Source organism: Ambystoma mexicanum, chromosome 13 (assembly GCF_040938575.1).
Source record: "Ambystoma mexicanum isolate Mex_15411 chromosome 13, UKY_AmexF1_1, whole genome shotgun sequence".
NCBI classification, from domain to species: Eukaryota; Metazoa; Chordata; class Amphibia; order Caudata; family Ambystomatidae; genus Ambystoma; species Ambystoma mexicanum.
The window spans coordinates 772134518-772151266 of record NC_090938.1 but is presented as its reverse complement, the minus strand read 5'-3'; the positions used below and the strand labels follow the sequence as shown (position 1 = coordinate 772151266).

The 16749-nt window shown below is 49.8% G+C and overlaps 1 protein-coding gene across 1 annotated transcript in view; it reads right to left on the bottom strand.

Moving 5' to 3' along the window:
• The window catches only part of LOC138520559 (uncharacterized), a 297694-nt gene that overhangs the window by 48352 nt on the left and 232593 nt on the right, over positions 1-16749 (bottom strand). Inside the window, exon 14 of the mRNA XM_069632900.1 lies at positions 12711-13340. Coding sequence (XP_069489001.1) covers positions 12733-13340 — 608 coding nt within the window. The 3' untranslated portion in view covers positions 12711-12732. The remainder of the gene's footprint in view (positions 1-12710; positions 13341-16749) is intronic.

The following is a 16749-nucleotide window of genomic DNA, read 5'->3' as shown; positions in this document are numbered from 1 at the left end:
CCTAGCATGCTCTGCATCCCCTTCAGAGATGTTGGTGATGGCCATTGTCATGACCCCCAAGACTCCAGTCAGTAGCATTGGCGGCATCTGGTCTAAGAACATGGCGACATGGCACAGAAAACTGACTTTTGCCACTGCTTTAGGCAATGCCCCTTCCAAAATGGCCCCCGGGTTGGGACCGATCAATGTAATCCAACATGGCCCCTAGAGGGCCTACCGTGGAAACATCCATGGTGACCTAGTGGTGCTGGGTGGGTTCAGGGCTATATAAACCCCGCCCTGAGCCACACCCAGCGCTTAGCGTTCTCCCCGGCTCTACAGAAGCGTGACGCTGCCTGTCACGGTCTGACTCCGCTCTCATCCCGCAGCTCCAGTCATCTGGGTTCCTCGATCCCAGCAACGCAGAAGAAGCAGCAGGTTACTCGGCGGGTCCGTTCGCATCACTGCAAACAGCTGATCTCTCATTGGCATTGCAGAGGGGAACAGCTGTCACTCGTCAGTAACGCAGAAGGCAGGCACCAGCTGGTCTCTCCCTCGTCGCCTCGCCCACGTTGCAGCTCATTTCTTCTACTCATCAGCAACGCAGAGGGCAGGCACCAGCTGATCTCTCCCTCGTCGGCTCGCCCACGCTGCAGCTCCATTCTTCTGCCTGCAATATAATGCATTCGGGGAAGGGTAGGAGGCAGTCATTAACCACCACGGCCCTCCCCATCCAGTGAACTTACCTTGGTCCGCTCCTACTCCCAAAGGGCTCTTCACTACTGCAGGGCTCAGGCGGTCCACCGACCTGAAAGAGAGAAGAAGTATGATACTTAGTTAAGTGGCAGACATTTGAAGGCTCCCCAGAACCTAGTTGAGCCACATGGTATATTGAACACTTGCATTGTAAGACTTAATCAGTGCAGAACTGTGCATTGCAGCAAAGGATATATACAAGGCAGTTGGGTGCGCCGCAGCAGGCCTGGCCCACCTGGACCCAGTGAAGGAACTGGGCAGAACTGCAACACCACCTAGAACCCAGTGAAGAAACTGGGCAGGACATTAAAGACTCATAACCATCCAAGGATCCTGCAGCTCCGAGCAACCTGGAACCTCATTACTCAATCCGGATCACTCCCCCACATTCCGTCCATTGGGTGACTAAACCTGCAGTGGGCAGAGTGAGGAGGAGTGTTTTGGGCAACTGCGAGAACCACAGACCGGACCAGAACCCATCGACAGACGGGACCAGGCACTCCTGTGGGCCCCAGAGGCAAGCGACACAGCCATTTTAGAATAGCGTCAACCTTATGTACGTCCATTCTGATGCCTTTTGGCAAAGGATGAAACCAAGAAATTCTACTTCGGTGACGTGAAAAAAAACATTTCTCCAGCTTTGGATACAAATGATGTTGGCGGAGCTTGGTGAGGACTGAACGAATGTGCCTGATATGATCTTGTTTTGAGGCTGAGTAGACCAAGATGTCATATATGTACACTGAGGCGCAAACGTCAATCATTTCTCTCAAGACATCATTCATGAAATATTGAAACGCTGCGGGAGCGTTGCATAAGCCAAAGGCATGACTTGATATTCAAACAAGCCATATTTGGTACAGAAAGCGGTTTCCCACTCATCTCCGCTTCTGACTCGGACCAGATGGTATGCTCCCCGAAGGTCTAATTTGGTATAGATCTGGGCATTTTGACTTGGTCTAGCATTTCTGGGATAAGAGGCAAGGAGAAGCGGTTCTTCGCGGTGATCTGGTTTATTGCGCGGTAATCAATACAGGTCCTCAAGTCCCCTTCCTTTTTCAGTACGAAGAACAAAGGACTGGCTGCTGGGACTTAGATGGGCAGATAAATCTGTTTGCAAGGTACTGGTAAAATAGGATTTCAGGTGAAGGTTTTCTGGTTCGGTGAGAGCGTAGATCCTGCCGCAAGGGATTTGTGCCCCAGGAATAAAGTCAATTTGACAATCATAAGGCCTATGCAGCGGCAATGTGTTATCCTGGTCTTTTTGGAATACGTCCTGAAAGTCATGATATTCATCTGGCAAATAATTAGTTACTCCTAGGGTAGAAGCTACAGTATTGGAAGTCTTGGAGATACAGGAGTTGGGTTCCGGTTCGGAGAGTAGCATGCCAGGGAGCAGTTGCTGGAGAAGGTTAATTTCCGTGCCCGCCAGTCAATCAAAGGGTTGTGAGCAACCAACCATGGCATCCCATCCATCAACCGGAACTGAGGTGCCTTAATAAGATCGAATGAAATACACTTCCGATGTCCATCCTGGCACAGCAAGGTTACTGCAGCTGTGCACTGGGTTACTGGTCCAGAGGTGATTTCTGTCCCATCCACGGTAGTCACCTTGTCCCTGGTAGACTTAGAACATAACGGGAGCCCCATCTCTGCTGCCAACTCTTGATCTATATAGTTTCCAACTGCTCCGCTGTCGATGTATGCTTCTACGGCATGCATCTTTGATGATTGTTGGTGGTTTATTAAGATCACGGGTATCGCAAAGTGTGAGGTCAGTGGCTCTTTCTCATCACTCGACAAACTGACCTCTATGGTTGCCGAGCTTGGTAGTTTTCCGATTCCTTAACTTCATCCTTTTCTGTGGCCCCAACTGTCCTCCTTGGGGGTTTTACTGGGCAGTCTTTCAGAAAATGTCCTGGTTTTCCACAATACTGTTTTGTTAATGGCGGTCGTATCCCTCCGATCTGCATTGGTTCTACGGCGTTGTCTGGCACCCGCGGTGCGTTGTCTCTAGGCCCAACATAAACTACTCGAGAGTCTGCTTTGGACCTTTCTGCTTTTCGGTCCTGCAACCGATGGTCTAGCTGCACGACCAGATTTATGAATTCGGTACAGTCTCTGGGGGGCGGGGGGGTCACTACCTGGGCCAAGACGTCCTTTAATTCGCCTCGTAAGCCTCGCTGGAATAACGTGGTTCTTTTGTTTTCTGGCCACCTGGCTTCAGCAACCAGTCTATTGAAAGTAGCAATGTATGTTAACAAGTCTTGGTTCCCCTGTCGGCCGGAGGGATAGGAGTTTGTTATCCACTGCTTGTTCCTGGGTGTGGCGAGCAAACAGTTTTTCCATTTCTCTCTGGAACCCCCCATAATCCTGCAACAATGGATCATTATGGGTCACCAATGGCACCAACCAATCCGCTGCACTTCCACTCAAGTATGATAGGATGAAAGCTACCCGAGCTTGGTCATTTGGAAATGCAGGAAGGGATAAAAGGTGCACACTCTCAGTCCTTAAATATTAGGGATTAAAGGTTATTAGACCAAGGGTTTAAAGGTCTTTTGGGTGCGCGGGAGGAAAAGCAGCCCTAGCACAAGGCTGCATAAATATATAGAAGAGAGAAAAGAGGATCCAAACTGGAACCCTCCCGTCCCCTGCACACCTATAAATTGTGTCAAAAAGACGCCTAAACATTAGTTAAAAAAACTTTTTTGTATTTCAAAATCAAAATATTCAATTAGAAAGCAGATTTAGTCATTAATAATTAAGCAATCAATGGTGTGAATATAAGAACATGCGTAATTTATTCCAAACGCAAATAACAGAGAAAGTTTCATTCATTGGGGACGGCTGACGCGTTTCGAGAAGTAAATTCTCTTCTTCATGAGCCAAAGATCATACAAATGAACTGAAATAAAAAAATGTTGAAAAAGTATGTATAAGAGCAGGGTATTGTAGTTCAAGAGGCATACTACATACTGTGGTACTTTTGCACAATTACATGTGAGCATTGGGCTGGATGTCCCAGATTGCATACCCTCAAGAAAGGACAGAATTCAATTTAGTGCTTATACAGACACTCATATTTCATTAGTATCCAAAGCCACAAGCAACCCAGACGCCAGTGGCTCCAATGTATAATAACAGAGTAATCATCAATGTAATGGAGAAAGTATACAGCCCTGTGTCTAAATACAACTACAAAATCCAGATCAGGCATGCGCTCACCTTATGTGTAAGGATCCTGTGTCCTATTTTGTTAGATGGTGCCTGTGGGCAAGTATTCTTCAATCAATCATGAAGAAATCAACAAATCAAAAAATGCAACGGGGGTCCCAGATGCTGAAAACAACAATACGGGCAATGAGAGGTGTGCATGGATGCACGGTACTGAAATTAGGTTAACAAAAGCTGCATTGCTTAATTATGTGTTGGAAAAGGTAAGGACTCACCCTGGCGGGGTGATTTTTCGGACAGGTCCAACGGATTCCGAAGAACCCAGTCCCGGGAATATAATGATGGCACGATCCAGTGCAGGATGCGGCACGCTCTAAGCGTCTGTAAGAAAAGCCCAGAGGAGCTTTAGATTAATCATGGCGAGTTTTGAAGTAAACCTCAACACTAGCCAGGCATAGTGTGGGAAGTGAGGCAACTTACTATTGAAGCCGCGGTGCGCGGTCGTGAACAGCGTTCATCAGTCTTTGCGAGGCAGATCGCGGCAAAGCTTCTTCATTCCAGGTCGAAGGTACTCGAGCGTTTGTTAGAGACCGTTGCTAGGCAGGGTACGCTCCAAGTGGAACGAAGGACCCTCCTGCACGGGTTAGACTGTACAAATGAGTGCAGTTGTGTAGAAACAGAAGTCGGACTAGTGAAAGTGTACACAGGCTGGAACAAGCTGCAAATGCCCCTCATTTGGAAATGCCCCAGGGCGACAAAGGAAATGAAGGCGACACTGATTTATGAATGCTGCATACTTCCGTGGGTCACTCGAAAACCTTTCTGGTGGTGCCAGGGGAACTGTTCCAGGCAGCATGATCTGTACTGGTGTGGGGGATAAGATGGTGAGATAGGATCAGTGGATTTCCTCCAGGCAGAGGAGTCTGACCTGCCTGTGATTGCAAGAACTGTCTGCCGATTTCGACGGTGCTCTGCTTGGTGACTATTAGGTCTCTTCGGAGTGCATTAGTCTCTTGTCGAGCTGAAAGAACCTCAGCACGAAAGTCCCCCAACAATTGGGCTAATTGGTCGATTTCCGATGTTTCCATGGCACCCAGGTGGATTATTTATGTGAGGCTTCGCGTTCTGTTATGCTCACCTGGTATCCACGGGGACGCCACCCAGCCAGTTGGTCGTTGGTGCCCTTCTCAATGATTCCCTGGTGTGGGTCTCGGTGTCGATGGGACTCTGCCTGGAAATGAAGACTATATTAGGACTGGACGACCAAGGTAAGTTTTCCCCCACCTCCCTTGTGATTTCAGCCCCTCTGGGTTCTCTTCTCACCTGGTTGTCGGAATTGGTGGGCTCTCTGTCCTGCTCTCTGTGCAGGGGCACGTTGTCTTTTGTGGGCGCGTGCGGTACAGTTACATCACTGACTGCGGGCCTAGTAATGTCTTTCAGGTAGGTCTTATTGCGATTGATGGCGTTGTTATTCTTGCATGCCTTTTCTCTGTTCTAAAATGTCTCTTTTTATCTCCCCTAGGTGCGCGGAGTGTCCGCTTGGTGAAATGGGTAGGCTGGTTCTCACCGGTAAACAATGGCGCACAATATCACTATGATGCGGTAAGGATGGCGCTTTGCGCAGCACAGCGATGTCTTGTCCTCACTGACCTGTGCTTTTCTCTTTTTCGTAGGTCGCGGTGTGTTCCAAGCGCGGATGGAGTTCCGGAGCTATGCCGGTCGAAAAGCAACCAGCCAGGTAAGTCTAAGCGCTTTGTGGATGTAATGTCTGTACTACCTCCTTTAATGATGTCTTTCTCCCTTTGTGAGGTCCTTCGATCCGGGCCGCGAACTCTTCCAACGGAGCTGCCCAGGTTCCGCGAGCAGTGAAGGATGCAGATTGCAGGTAAGATTCTGCTGCTAACGATGTTCTTTGTTTTTTTCTGCAGGTCCGGAATTCGTCAGGCTCGTGATAAAGCTGGACACGGTGAGCGTCACGTTGCTATTAGCAAAGTAACGCGACACGTGTTGTCTTGTTCGGGTGTGGTTTAAATAGCCACTGTAAAGTAGTCCAGGTAAAGTAGCCCATAGGCCACCACACCCAAAACACTAGACCGCATAGCTTGGTTCTAGGAATCAAGCTATGTGGATGCCTCCATGTTGGCTGAAAGCCTAAACAAATTAGTTCCTCAAGCAGATGTCTTTCCTTACTGATGAGCCTGGCGCCAAAAGGTGCCAGGACGGGCCCCAAGAGGGCCTGAGAAGTGGATGCCAGGCCTTATTAGCGATCCGAGTTCTGATCCCACCTGGCCAATGGGCTTGCCAGTGGTGATCAGGGCTGAGGGTCGCGACAGAATGCACCGTGTGCCTGATTGGCTGGCTGCCTGCCTGCCTGAATGCCCGTAGTCGTGATTGGATGCTTGAGTGTGACCCAGCGGAATGAATGGGAGATCAACAGTATATCTGGGGACCTCTCACTGCTAGGAATCGTGTTCAGAAGCTGAAGTCCACTACGACGAGTAACTGAAGCTTAACCTTGAGCCCTGCTGGACGAGAAGAATTGCTGTTGCTCTCCTTCGCAATCTGAAAGCTGCTGTGCCTCAAGGACTGACCCGGAGAGGACCTGGTAAGGCGCCCTCTTCCCAAGCTATGAGGGACCATCGTACACAGCTGATCTTTGCCTAAGCTCCCTGGTAGACAGACCTTCGACAGGCTGCCGACCCGATACAGGGATTGCTGCAGAATTCCAAGGAGAAGCACCCGGACTGCTGTCCACCACTGTCGACGACCGCCGTCGCCGACTGGAGCCACCGTGCTCCCGTTGCCTAAGAACTTCATTGATTCAAGGACGCTCTCGTCTGCATCTTCACCGCTGTATCCTGCCAGAGAAGGCCCGACTGTCGACACGCCGAGGAGCATCCACCGGTGGTTTCCCGCCAGCCAAAGACCACAGACACGCCGAAGACTCAACGTCCTTGCTGGGCCACAGTTCAACTCTTTGCGGTCCAGAACCATCGACCTCGAGGTGCCCCGCACGCCTCTTCCTTGCAGGGCGTTTATGCTTCCCCGTCAACGAGCACCGCTAGGAACGACTCGGCCACTTCACTGTCCTAGCTCGACCTGTTCTTCGTCGGACGTTCGACGACCCATGACTCCTGCCTGAAAGGGAGGACACTCAAGAAGGGCCGTCAATTCCCTGACGTGGAACGCTACAACGCAAGGTACTTTGGGGTTGCAGAACTATTGGAAAGTCTAGTGTGAACAATATATGGACTGGGCTTGTATCTTTCTTCTACAGGTTGCCCAGGTGGGGGGGATCTCCACACAAAACTGTGTTTAACGGTAGTTACCAGTATTCTGCCTATTGCTCAACCAGCTTGATTTCCTTCCTCTATCTACAGCTGGTTTCCTCTTTATTTTGATCTGTGTGTCATTCTGAGCGTATGCACTTTAATGAGATCTAATAATGTTAGTGGTACCACTTTAGAATTGTGCATATTTACCAGTGTTGATTTTCAGAGTACAAAGTGAGTTATCATGATTGTGTATATGACCTTGAATATTCATTATATAAAGACTGTTTTTACTGATACAGTGTGTGGACATTCCTTTGTGGGTGCTTGGGGACTACACTGTACTTAAGAACCAGCTTGCATCACCTCCTGAGAAGCTAGGCCTTGATTGCTCGACTACGTCTACCAATACTAGAGAATCTTGGCAGGGGTCTCTGTGTCTCTCCTCTACCAAATAGAGAGCGGAAGTACAGACCCACCCTCCGGTCTTTACACTGTCCACCAACGCTCCTCGGGTAAAAGGGAGAAATACCTGAGCCATGGCAGGAGGGCGACAACATTGGCTGCCTCACAAGTTCCATACATTGGGGGGAGGAGGGATGGCACCCATTACTGCTGCTATGAATGCAGAAAGAAAACTCAAGGTCTGGGAGAGACCCATTGGGAATCCTGACAAACCCATGGTCTGGGAGAGACCCTTTGTGAATCCTGACAAACCCAAAGACTGGGAGGGACGTACTGTAAATCCTGATTAATGCAAGGGCTGGGAGAAGTCTACAAGAGGCTGTTGCAAGGCAGAGGAACGGCCTGAAGGAGAGAGAACCATGAAGCTTGAAACCTGGAAGAGATATTGAGACAAAAGGTGAAAACAGAGAGACCGAAAGGATTGACCAGAGTGATTAACTACTACAAGAACATTCTCAGAGGAGAACTTCTAGATAACAGAGTTGGACTTTGAAGACCAGGTTTGTGAAGCCTTTACATTGGGCCAAAACCTTGGAACATTTGTGCTGCTAGTTTAGGGGAACCAGGAGGTTAAAAGACTTTTGAAGATTAGGTGCTGGAACATTTTGTTTGACAACTATTTTGAGACTTTACATAGGAGGTTAGAGCGTCTCAAGTAGAGACAAGAACTTGTAAGATAAGTTAAGAACTTTATGATTTGAACCAGAATCAACTAAACAGTTGAACACCTGGACGAAAACCCCCACTTTGTGTAGGTACACCCTGTCTGCCATTTGCTTTAGGACAATCCCCATTTGTAGGTCATCCCCTATACCTATAGGTGTTTAAATACAAAAATGAACCATCAAATGTCCACTAATAACCAGCAAGTGGCGTGTGTCCTTGCTCGGCCTTACCACACAAAACACACTGCACGCTGGACTCCACTGTTATCCAGATATAGCTCCTCCTGATTTAAAGGCTTAGGGGAGTTCAGCACAATGTCTGGAACTGGTTCTTTCTGGCTCAACCCCGCTGCCAGTAGCTCTGCTCTAATAGGGCCATTTCTCTTGGCTGATGGGGTTCAGTCACTGGCTGCTGGGGTCTTGCCCATGATCACAGAGACTGTATGATGCTGAACCTTGCACCATAACATGATCACGGAGACTGTATGATGCTGAACCTTGCACCATAACATGATCACAGAGACTGTATAATGCTGGACCTCACGCCATAACATGATCACAGAGACTGTATAATGCTGGAGCTTGCTCCATAACATGATCACAGAGACTGTATGATGATGGACTTTGCACCATAACATGATCACTGAGACTGTATGATGCTGGACCTTGCACCATAACATGATCACAGAGACTGTATGATGTTAGACCTTGCACCATAACATGATCACGGAAACAGTATGATGCTGGACCTTGCACCATAACATGATCACAGAGACTGTATGATGCTGGACCTTGCACCATAACATGATCACAGAGACTGTATGATGCTGGCCATGCACCATAACATGATCACAGAGACTGTATGATGCTGGACCTTGCACCATAACATGAACATGATCACAGAGACTGTATGATGCTGGACCTTGCACCATAACATGATCACAGAGACTGTATGATGCTGGACCTTGCACCATAACATGATCACAGAGACTGTATGATGCTGGACCTTGCACCATAACATGATCACTGAGACTGTATGATGCTGGACCTTGCACCATAACATGAACATGATCACAGAGACTGTATGATGCTGGACCTTGCACGATAACATGAACATCATCACGGAGAATGTATGATGCTGGATAGATCTACCCATTTTAAAAAGACTCACCTTTCATCCTAGCGGTCTCAATAATGCTGTAGAAGCTAGTTGGGGTTGCCAGAATATCATGAAGGTTTGGGAGCGAAATCCTATGCTACAGGTGTTTGGAGGAGGATGAACTCGGTCTGCAGATGGGGTATTGCCAAGCATCACATAGAACATGGGTAATGCCATGGACCCCACACAGTAATGAAGATGACAAGGAGGGTGAGGAAGGGATTGGAATAAAGATGTGAAGAGCAGGAGCAGTCAAGCATCAAACAGTGAAAAAGAGCTGCCTCTGGGAACTAGGAGCTATTACACAGCTTCCCACTAATCCAACTTCCACATGAGATACACACTATTTGTCCACTATATATGACCGATTCTGCTTAAAGTTACTTCTAGCTGTTTACTAATACATCTCTACCCAAATTTCCCAACACACACAGTAAATGTCACCGAGGTAGGGTTGTGTGGTACAAGTTCCTTTAACGTTGATTTTCTGAAATTCAAAACTTTTTTTTTGGCGCAATTAAACCATAACGTCCCTTAGTTTTCTTCACTGAATAAATCACGCACAGTGTTAATTGATTGATTAATTATTTGTATAGCGCCTATACACAATGTTTTTCAAAGCGCTTCAAAGAGGGAGGGAACATGGGGGAGTACAATTACATTCTTACAGGTCCTTGAAACAATTCAGAATGTGAAATAACCATCATAATCAGCCACGCGACATTTCAGATAGTGCAAGTGCAAGGAACAATTAAGGAGGAGAGGAGAAGGGAAAGAATGAGACAAGACAAGCAGTAACATTACTATGCCTGACGACAATGGATGTAGTGCATGAGTATAACGAGAGGAGGCGGGGGGGTATGAGACAAGACAAGCAGTAACATTACTATGCCTGGCGACAATTGATGTTGTGCATGAGTATAATGAGAGGAGGGGGAGGGGGGTATGAGACAAGACAAGCAGTAACATTACTATGCCTGACTACAATTGATGTAGTGCATGAGTATAACGAGAGGAGGGGGAGGGGGGTATGAGACAAGACAAGCAGTAACATTACTATGCCTGACGACAATTGATGTAGTGCACGAGTATAACGAGAGGAGGGGGAGGGGGGTATGAGACAAGACAAGCAGTAACATTGCTATGCCTGACGACAATTGATGTAGTGCATGAGTATAACGAGAGGAGGGGAAGGATAAGAATGAGACAAGACAAGCAGTAACATTGCTATGCCTGACGACAATTGATGTAGTGCAGGAGTATAACGAGAGGAGGGGGAGGGGGGTATGAGACAAGACAAGCAGTAACATTACTATGCCTGACGACAATCGATGTAGTGCTCGATCAAACGAGAGGAGGGGGAGGGTACGAAGGGGGTATGACGTGAGGAGGAAAGGAGAGGAACAAAACAAGCAACTATCATAGTAGGTCAAAGGACGATTCAGAATAGTGCTGGGTGGGTGGGAGGAGAAGACAAGCTGGGAAGGGGGGAGGCAGACAAGCTGATATCAAAGGTCACGGGACAGATGATAAGAGTAAGTGCTAATGGACATAAAAGGGAGGGGGAGGAGGGGAGGGCAAGGTGGATGTGAAAGACAGGCGGCTACGACTACTATACACATTTATTAATGTGACCAACTGGAGAAGATATAAGGAGTAAGTGAAGCAAGTAAGATAAGGCGGTAAGAGGAGCAGAGAAACATTATCCAAGTGTTGTGCTAATGTTTAGAGAATGGGAAATGGTCGGGGGTAAGTGCAAGTAGTTAGTAAAACTCTCTCAGAAAATATAATAATGATTTGTTGCCATGAGTCAAAAGTGAGACAATTACAATGCAAGCATAGAAAGGAACATATCAGTGCACACATGCATGTGTATGTAGTTAGTGCAGCTGTCTAATGGGATAAAACAAAACTAATAAAAAACTGAAGACCACGTGGTTTGAAAAGATGTCACAAAGAAAGAGAACAGCAAAAAGAAAACCATAAAACAGTTTTTAATAAATACCAACATTACTTAAGACCTACCAATGGATGTAAATAACCCCTTCCTAAATGTGGCACTAGGGGCCAGTGTTGGCCAGGGAATGGGAGACTAGCAGTTACCGAGAAAGCAATAGTAGCGAGAAAGAGACCTACCAATGGATGTAAATAAACCCTTCCTAAATGTGCCACTAGGGGCCAGTGTTGGCTCGGGAATGGGAGACTAGCAGTTACCGAGAAAGATGGTGATTCAGAACCAAGTAAAGTGGCTTTCCTGCCATAGAGATGAGCCGTAAAATATAAGCGAAACTCCAAAGCACAGGAAATATCACTGAAGAAATGACTCCACACCAAGCGCCTATAGCAGGACAGTATATAATAACTATTGCACATAAAACTGATATTGAAAAGTCCTTCTTGTGCGGAAGCGGGTCACGGATGAGAAAAGCTGCTACAGTTTTGCAATATAAATGTGAGAGCCGCATATATGGGGGTGTAGATAGGCGGGGGAGGGGGGGGGGGGAGTAATGGGGGGTGGTCTAAAACAATTAACAGGAGACCCCACTGTGCCTCCCAGCCCCCTCTACTTCAGTGTAGACGCCAAATTACATCTGCAAAACCCCAGACACCGCTCAAACGAGGCTCCCGCCGAAACCCTAAACCCCGCCCCCTCGCACAACAAATAAATATATATATCACCTGGATCAATATAACAGTGCCACCCCTCCCTTTCAGATAGAGGACAGTAACCCCAGCCACCCAAAACAGAGAACAGTGTCCGCCCCCCTCCCTCATTTCTATCCTCACTAAAAAGAGGCAAAAGTACCCCCCCACTTCTTAAACATCCCAGGAAGCGCCCGAAAGAAGTAATTCCCCCCCTTTGCAAGAACTTCAGTCCTGTCTACGCCCACCCCCGCAGAAGTAAACTGACAGCTGAGCCCCCCTACAACGGACACTGCAAGAGCGAGCAGTGCCCCCCCCCAATAAAGACTAGCCACTGCCCCCACAGCTCCCCCTTATATACCGCTGGCCAGGGCTCCCAATCCCCCCCACAGACAAAGCCCCCCCAGTGCCCCACCCTCACAGACACAGTGCCCCTCGCACTTGCAGCCCCCACCAGTGCCCCCCTCCAGACACAGCCCCCCCTTCGCTGACCTCTCAGACACAGCCCCCCCTTACCTGCAGCTCCCCCCCCCCAGGCCCCTTCCCCCCTTACCTGCATGCCCCCCCTCATAGACCCTGCCCCCCCCCTCTTACCTGCTGTCAGGCTCCGCTGCTCTCAGTCCCCTCCTGCCCCCGGGAGGATCCGCAGCCCCCCCTCGGGGTTCCATGTCTCGAAGTAGGGCCGCAGGGTGCGGGGGAAGGAGGCCCCCGGGAAGGTGAAGAGCAGAGCCCGGTCCTGAGCATCGTAGACCGAGACCCTGCCCGCCTCATAGTCCAGGAAGAGACCCAGGACCCCGGGGGGAGCGCGGGGGATCAGGGGGGTGCGAGGGGAGGTGCAAGCCCGGTATTCACCATCCCAGAGCCGCACTGTCCAGAGTCCTCGCGCAGGTGATAGTGGGAGCAGCCCCTTCCTGGGCACAGACTCATCACACACCCCCAGGGTCCAGCCCGGGCAGCCCCCCACCTCCACCTCCCAGTAATGCCCCCCGGAGCTCAGCCCCTCCCTCCCCAGGACACATAAGGCTTTAGTGAATCTCTGGGGGGTGTCGGGCAGGTCCTGGGCTCGGGGTCCGCGTCTCACGCTTCTCCCGTCCGCGGACACGATGAGCCGGGGATGAGCGGTGCCAGAATCCAGAGTCACCTCACCTGCAAGAGAGAAGCCCGGCTCAGAAACCAGCCAATCACAGGGCGCCAACAGCCTGTCAATCACAGCAACAGCGAGAGCTCAGCCAATCACAGCCTCCTGTCACCACACCTGCAGACCCCGCCCACAGCCCAGGGGAATGCGACTGTTCCTCCATTCTTCAATGAAACCCCAAGTGACCCCCAAATTCAACAGATAACGGGGAGAGCCCCCCCTCACCCCCACCCACAATTCCCCATTCTCCACCTCAGGTCCCAGGGGGGTCTTCGGGTCTGCAAGGGGGGGCGATGATAAACGAAGAAACGAGAAGAACGCAAGAAGGGAGGAAAGAGTGAGAAAGGCAAAGAGAGAGACAGACAACGCCCAAGAGGAGGGAGAGGGACACAGAAGAGAGGCAGGCAGAGAGGAGAGAGTGAGAAGAGAGGGAGAGATGAGACAGCAGAGAAGAGAAGCTGAGAGGAGAGTGGGAGGGAGAGGGACACAGAAAAGAGACAGGCAGAGAGGAGAGAGTGAGAAGAGAGGGAGAGAGGCGACAGCAGAGAAGAGAAGCAAGAGAGGAGAGTGGGAGGGAGAGGGACACAGAAGAGAGACAGGCAGAGAGGAGAGAGTGAGAAGAGAGGGAGAGAGGAGACAGCAGAGAAGAGAAGCAAGAGAGGAGAGTGGGAGGGACACAGAAGAGAGGCAGGCAGAGAGGAGAGAGGGAGAAGAGAGGGAGAGATGAGACAGCAGAGAAGAGAAGCAAGAGAGGAGAGTGGGAGGGACACAGAAGAGAGACAGGCAGAGAGGAGAGAGAGTGACGGGTACAAGAGATCTGCAGAGAAGAGCAGGAGAGACGAGGCAACAGAGAAGAGAAGCTGAGAGGAGAGAGTGAGAATAGAGGGAGAGACGAGACAGCAGAGAAGAGAAGCTGAGAGGACAGTGGGAGGGAGAGGGACACAGAAGAGAGGCAGGCAGAGAGGAGAGAGTGAGAGGAGAGGGAGAGAGGAGACAGCAGAGAAGAGAAGCTGAGAAGAGGGTGGGAGGGAGAGGGACACAGAAGAGAGGCAGGCAGAGAGGAGAGAGTGAGAAGAGAGAGGGAGACGAGACAGCAGAGAAGAGGAGCTGAGAGGAGAGTGGGAGGGAGAGGGACACAGAAGAGAGGCAGGCAGAGAGGAGAGAGTGAGAAGAGAGAGGGAGACGAGACAGCAGAGAAGAGGAGCTGAGAGGAGAGTGGGAGGGAGAGGGACAAAGAAGAGAGGCAGGCAGAGAGGAGAGAGAGGGAGACGAGACAGCAGAGAAGAGGAGCTGAGAGGAGAGTGGGAGGGAGAGGGGCACAGAAGAGAGGCAGGCAGAGAGGAGAGAGTGAGAAGAGAGGGAGAGATGAGACAGCAGAGAAGAGAAGCTGAGAGGAGAGTGGGAGGGAGAGGGACACAGAAGAGAGGAGACAGAGAGGAGAGAGAGGCGGGTACAAGAGATCTGCAGAGAAGAGAGGGAGAGACGAGACAGCAGAGAAGAGAGTGGGAGGGAGAGGGACACAGAAGAGAGGCAGGCAGAGAGGAGAGAGTGAGAAGAGAGGGAGAGATGAGACAGCAGAGAAGAGAAGCTGAGAGGAGAGTGGGAGGGAGAGGGACACAGAAGAGAGGCAGGCAGAGAGGAGAGAGTGAGAAGAGAGGGAGAGATGAGACAGCAGAGAAGAGAAGCTGAGAGGAGAGTGGGAGGGAGAGGGACACAGAAGAGAGGAGACAGAGAGAGAGGCGGGTACAAGAGAGCTGCAGAGAAGAGCGGGAGAGACGAGACAGCAGAGAAGAGAAGCTGAGAGGAGGGTGGGAGGGAGAGGGACACAGAAGAGAGGCCAGAAGAGAGGCAGGCAGAGAGGAGAGAGAGGCGGGTACAAGGGATCTGCAGAGAAGAGAGGGAGAGACGAGACAGCAGAGAAGAGAAGCAGAGAGGAGACACTGACCGAACGGAGAGACAGACAGTAGAGAGAGACTCAGAAAGGTAGACTGAACAACATGCAGAGAGGAGATCGAATGTGAATGTCGGATAGAAATAAAGAAATATTGCAGATTAAAGACAGAAAAGAGAGAGCAATAACGACAGAGTGAGAGACACGAGAGGGAACCGCCGAAGATGCAGAGAGAGCGGAACATGGAGGAAAGAATGAGTGGGAGAGAGACACGTGAAGAGGGAGAGAGCAACATGGCCATGATGAGAAGCAGAGAGAGGAAGAGAGGAGAGACAGTGCAGGAGACAGAGGCGGTGGAACAGAGAGAGACACTTACAATCCCTCTCATATTATTCAGACCCACACCCTCCAGGCAGCCTCGTGATACAACAGAGTGAACTCCTGGGAAATCCCCCATCCCCCAACCCCCTTCTCTTCCGACATCTTTACACACCTCACTCCCGGCCAGAGAGTGCCCTGCAGCTCTGCCGAACAAAGGAAGTGAAGGGGTGAAGAGACAGCACAGGGACAGCGAAGAAAGAGACATGTAGTGACGGGAGATCAGAGACAGCGTGAGGTAGAGACTGGGAGAAAAAGACAGAGAGTGGGACAGGGAGAGATGAAAGAAAGAGAGATCAGAAGGGAGGGGAGAGACCAAGCAGAGATGCGCGAGAGAGAGAAGAAATAGGAAGGAGAGAGAGACAGACTAACACAGAGAAACAACATGAATGAGAAACAGACTAACAGAGAAACAACAGGAGAGACAGACTGACAGCGGGAAACAACAGGAAAGAGAGAAAGACTAACAGGGAAACAACAGGAAAGAGAGACAGACTAAACAGGGAAACAACAGGACAGAGAGACAGACTAACACAGAGAAACAGGAAAGATAGAGACCGACTAACACAGAGAAGCAGGCAAGAGAAAGACAGACTAACACAGACAAACAGGAAAGATATAGACTAGAGGAGAGAGAGTGAGGGCGATAAGCAGAGTGGATATGAGATATGATAGGTTATTTATAACACGCCTAATACCCAGAGGTTTCTAAGCGCGGACCCGGGGATCGAAGCTGTGTTGCTCCGTGTCGTCTTGCTTCCAAGGCGAGCACGTTACCGCTGAGCTATCCTCCCGAGACTGGGAGGGGAAGACGAGGCACAGTAGAGCGAAGTGAAAAGGGACATAGAAAGAAGAGGAGACATGCAAGACAGACAGACAAAATAACACGCAGAGGAGAAAAGGGAGAAAGAAAGACATGTAGTGACGGGAGAACAAGAGAGAAGTAGGGCGAGAAACTAACAGAGGAAGCCAGAGAAATACAGGCAAAGAGAAAGAGGTGACAAGAAGAGAGCGACAGTGGGAGACCGGGTGAGTGACAGAGGAGCATGGATAGAAACTTAAACAGGAAGACACAAATGGAAAGACAGAGACAGGCATGCAGGAGAGAGAGAGAGAGAGAAACTGAGACAGAGGAGAGAATACAGGCCTGCAAAGGGGAGAGATGCTAGGAAAAGACAGAGGAAGAAAAGAGAACATGGACACAAGAGAAGCAGAGACAGAAGAGA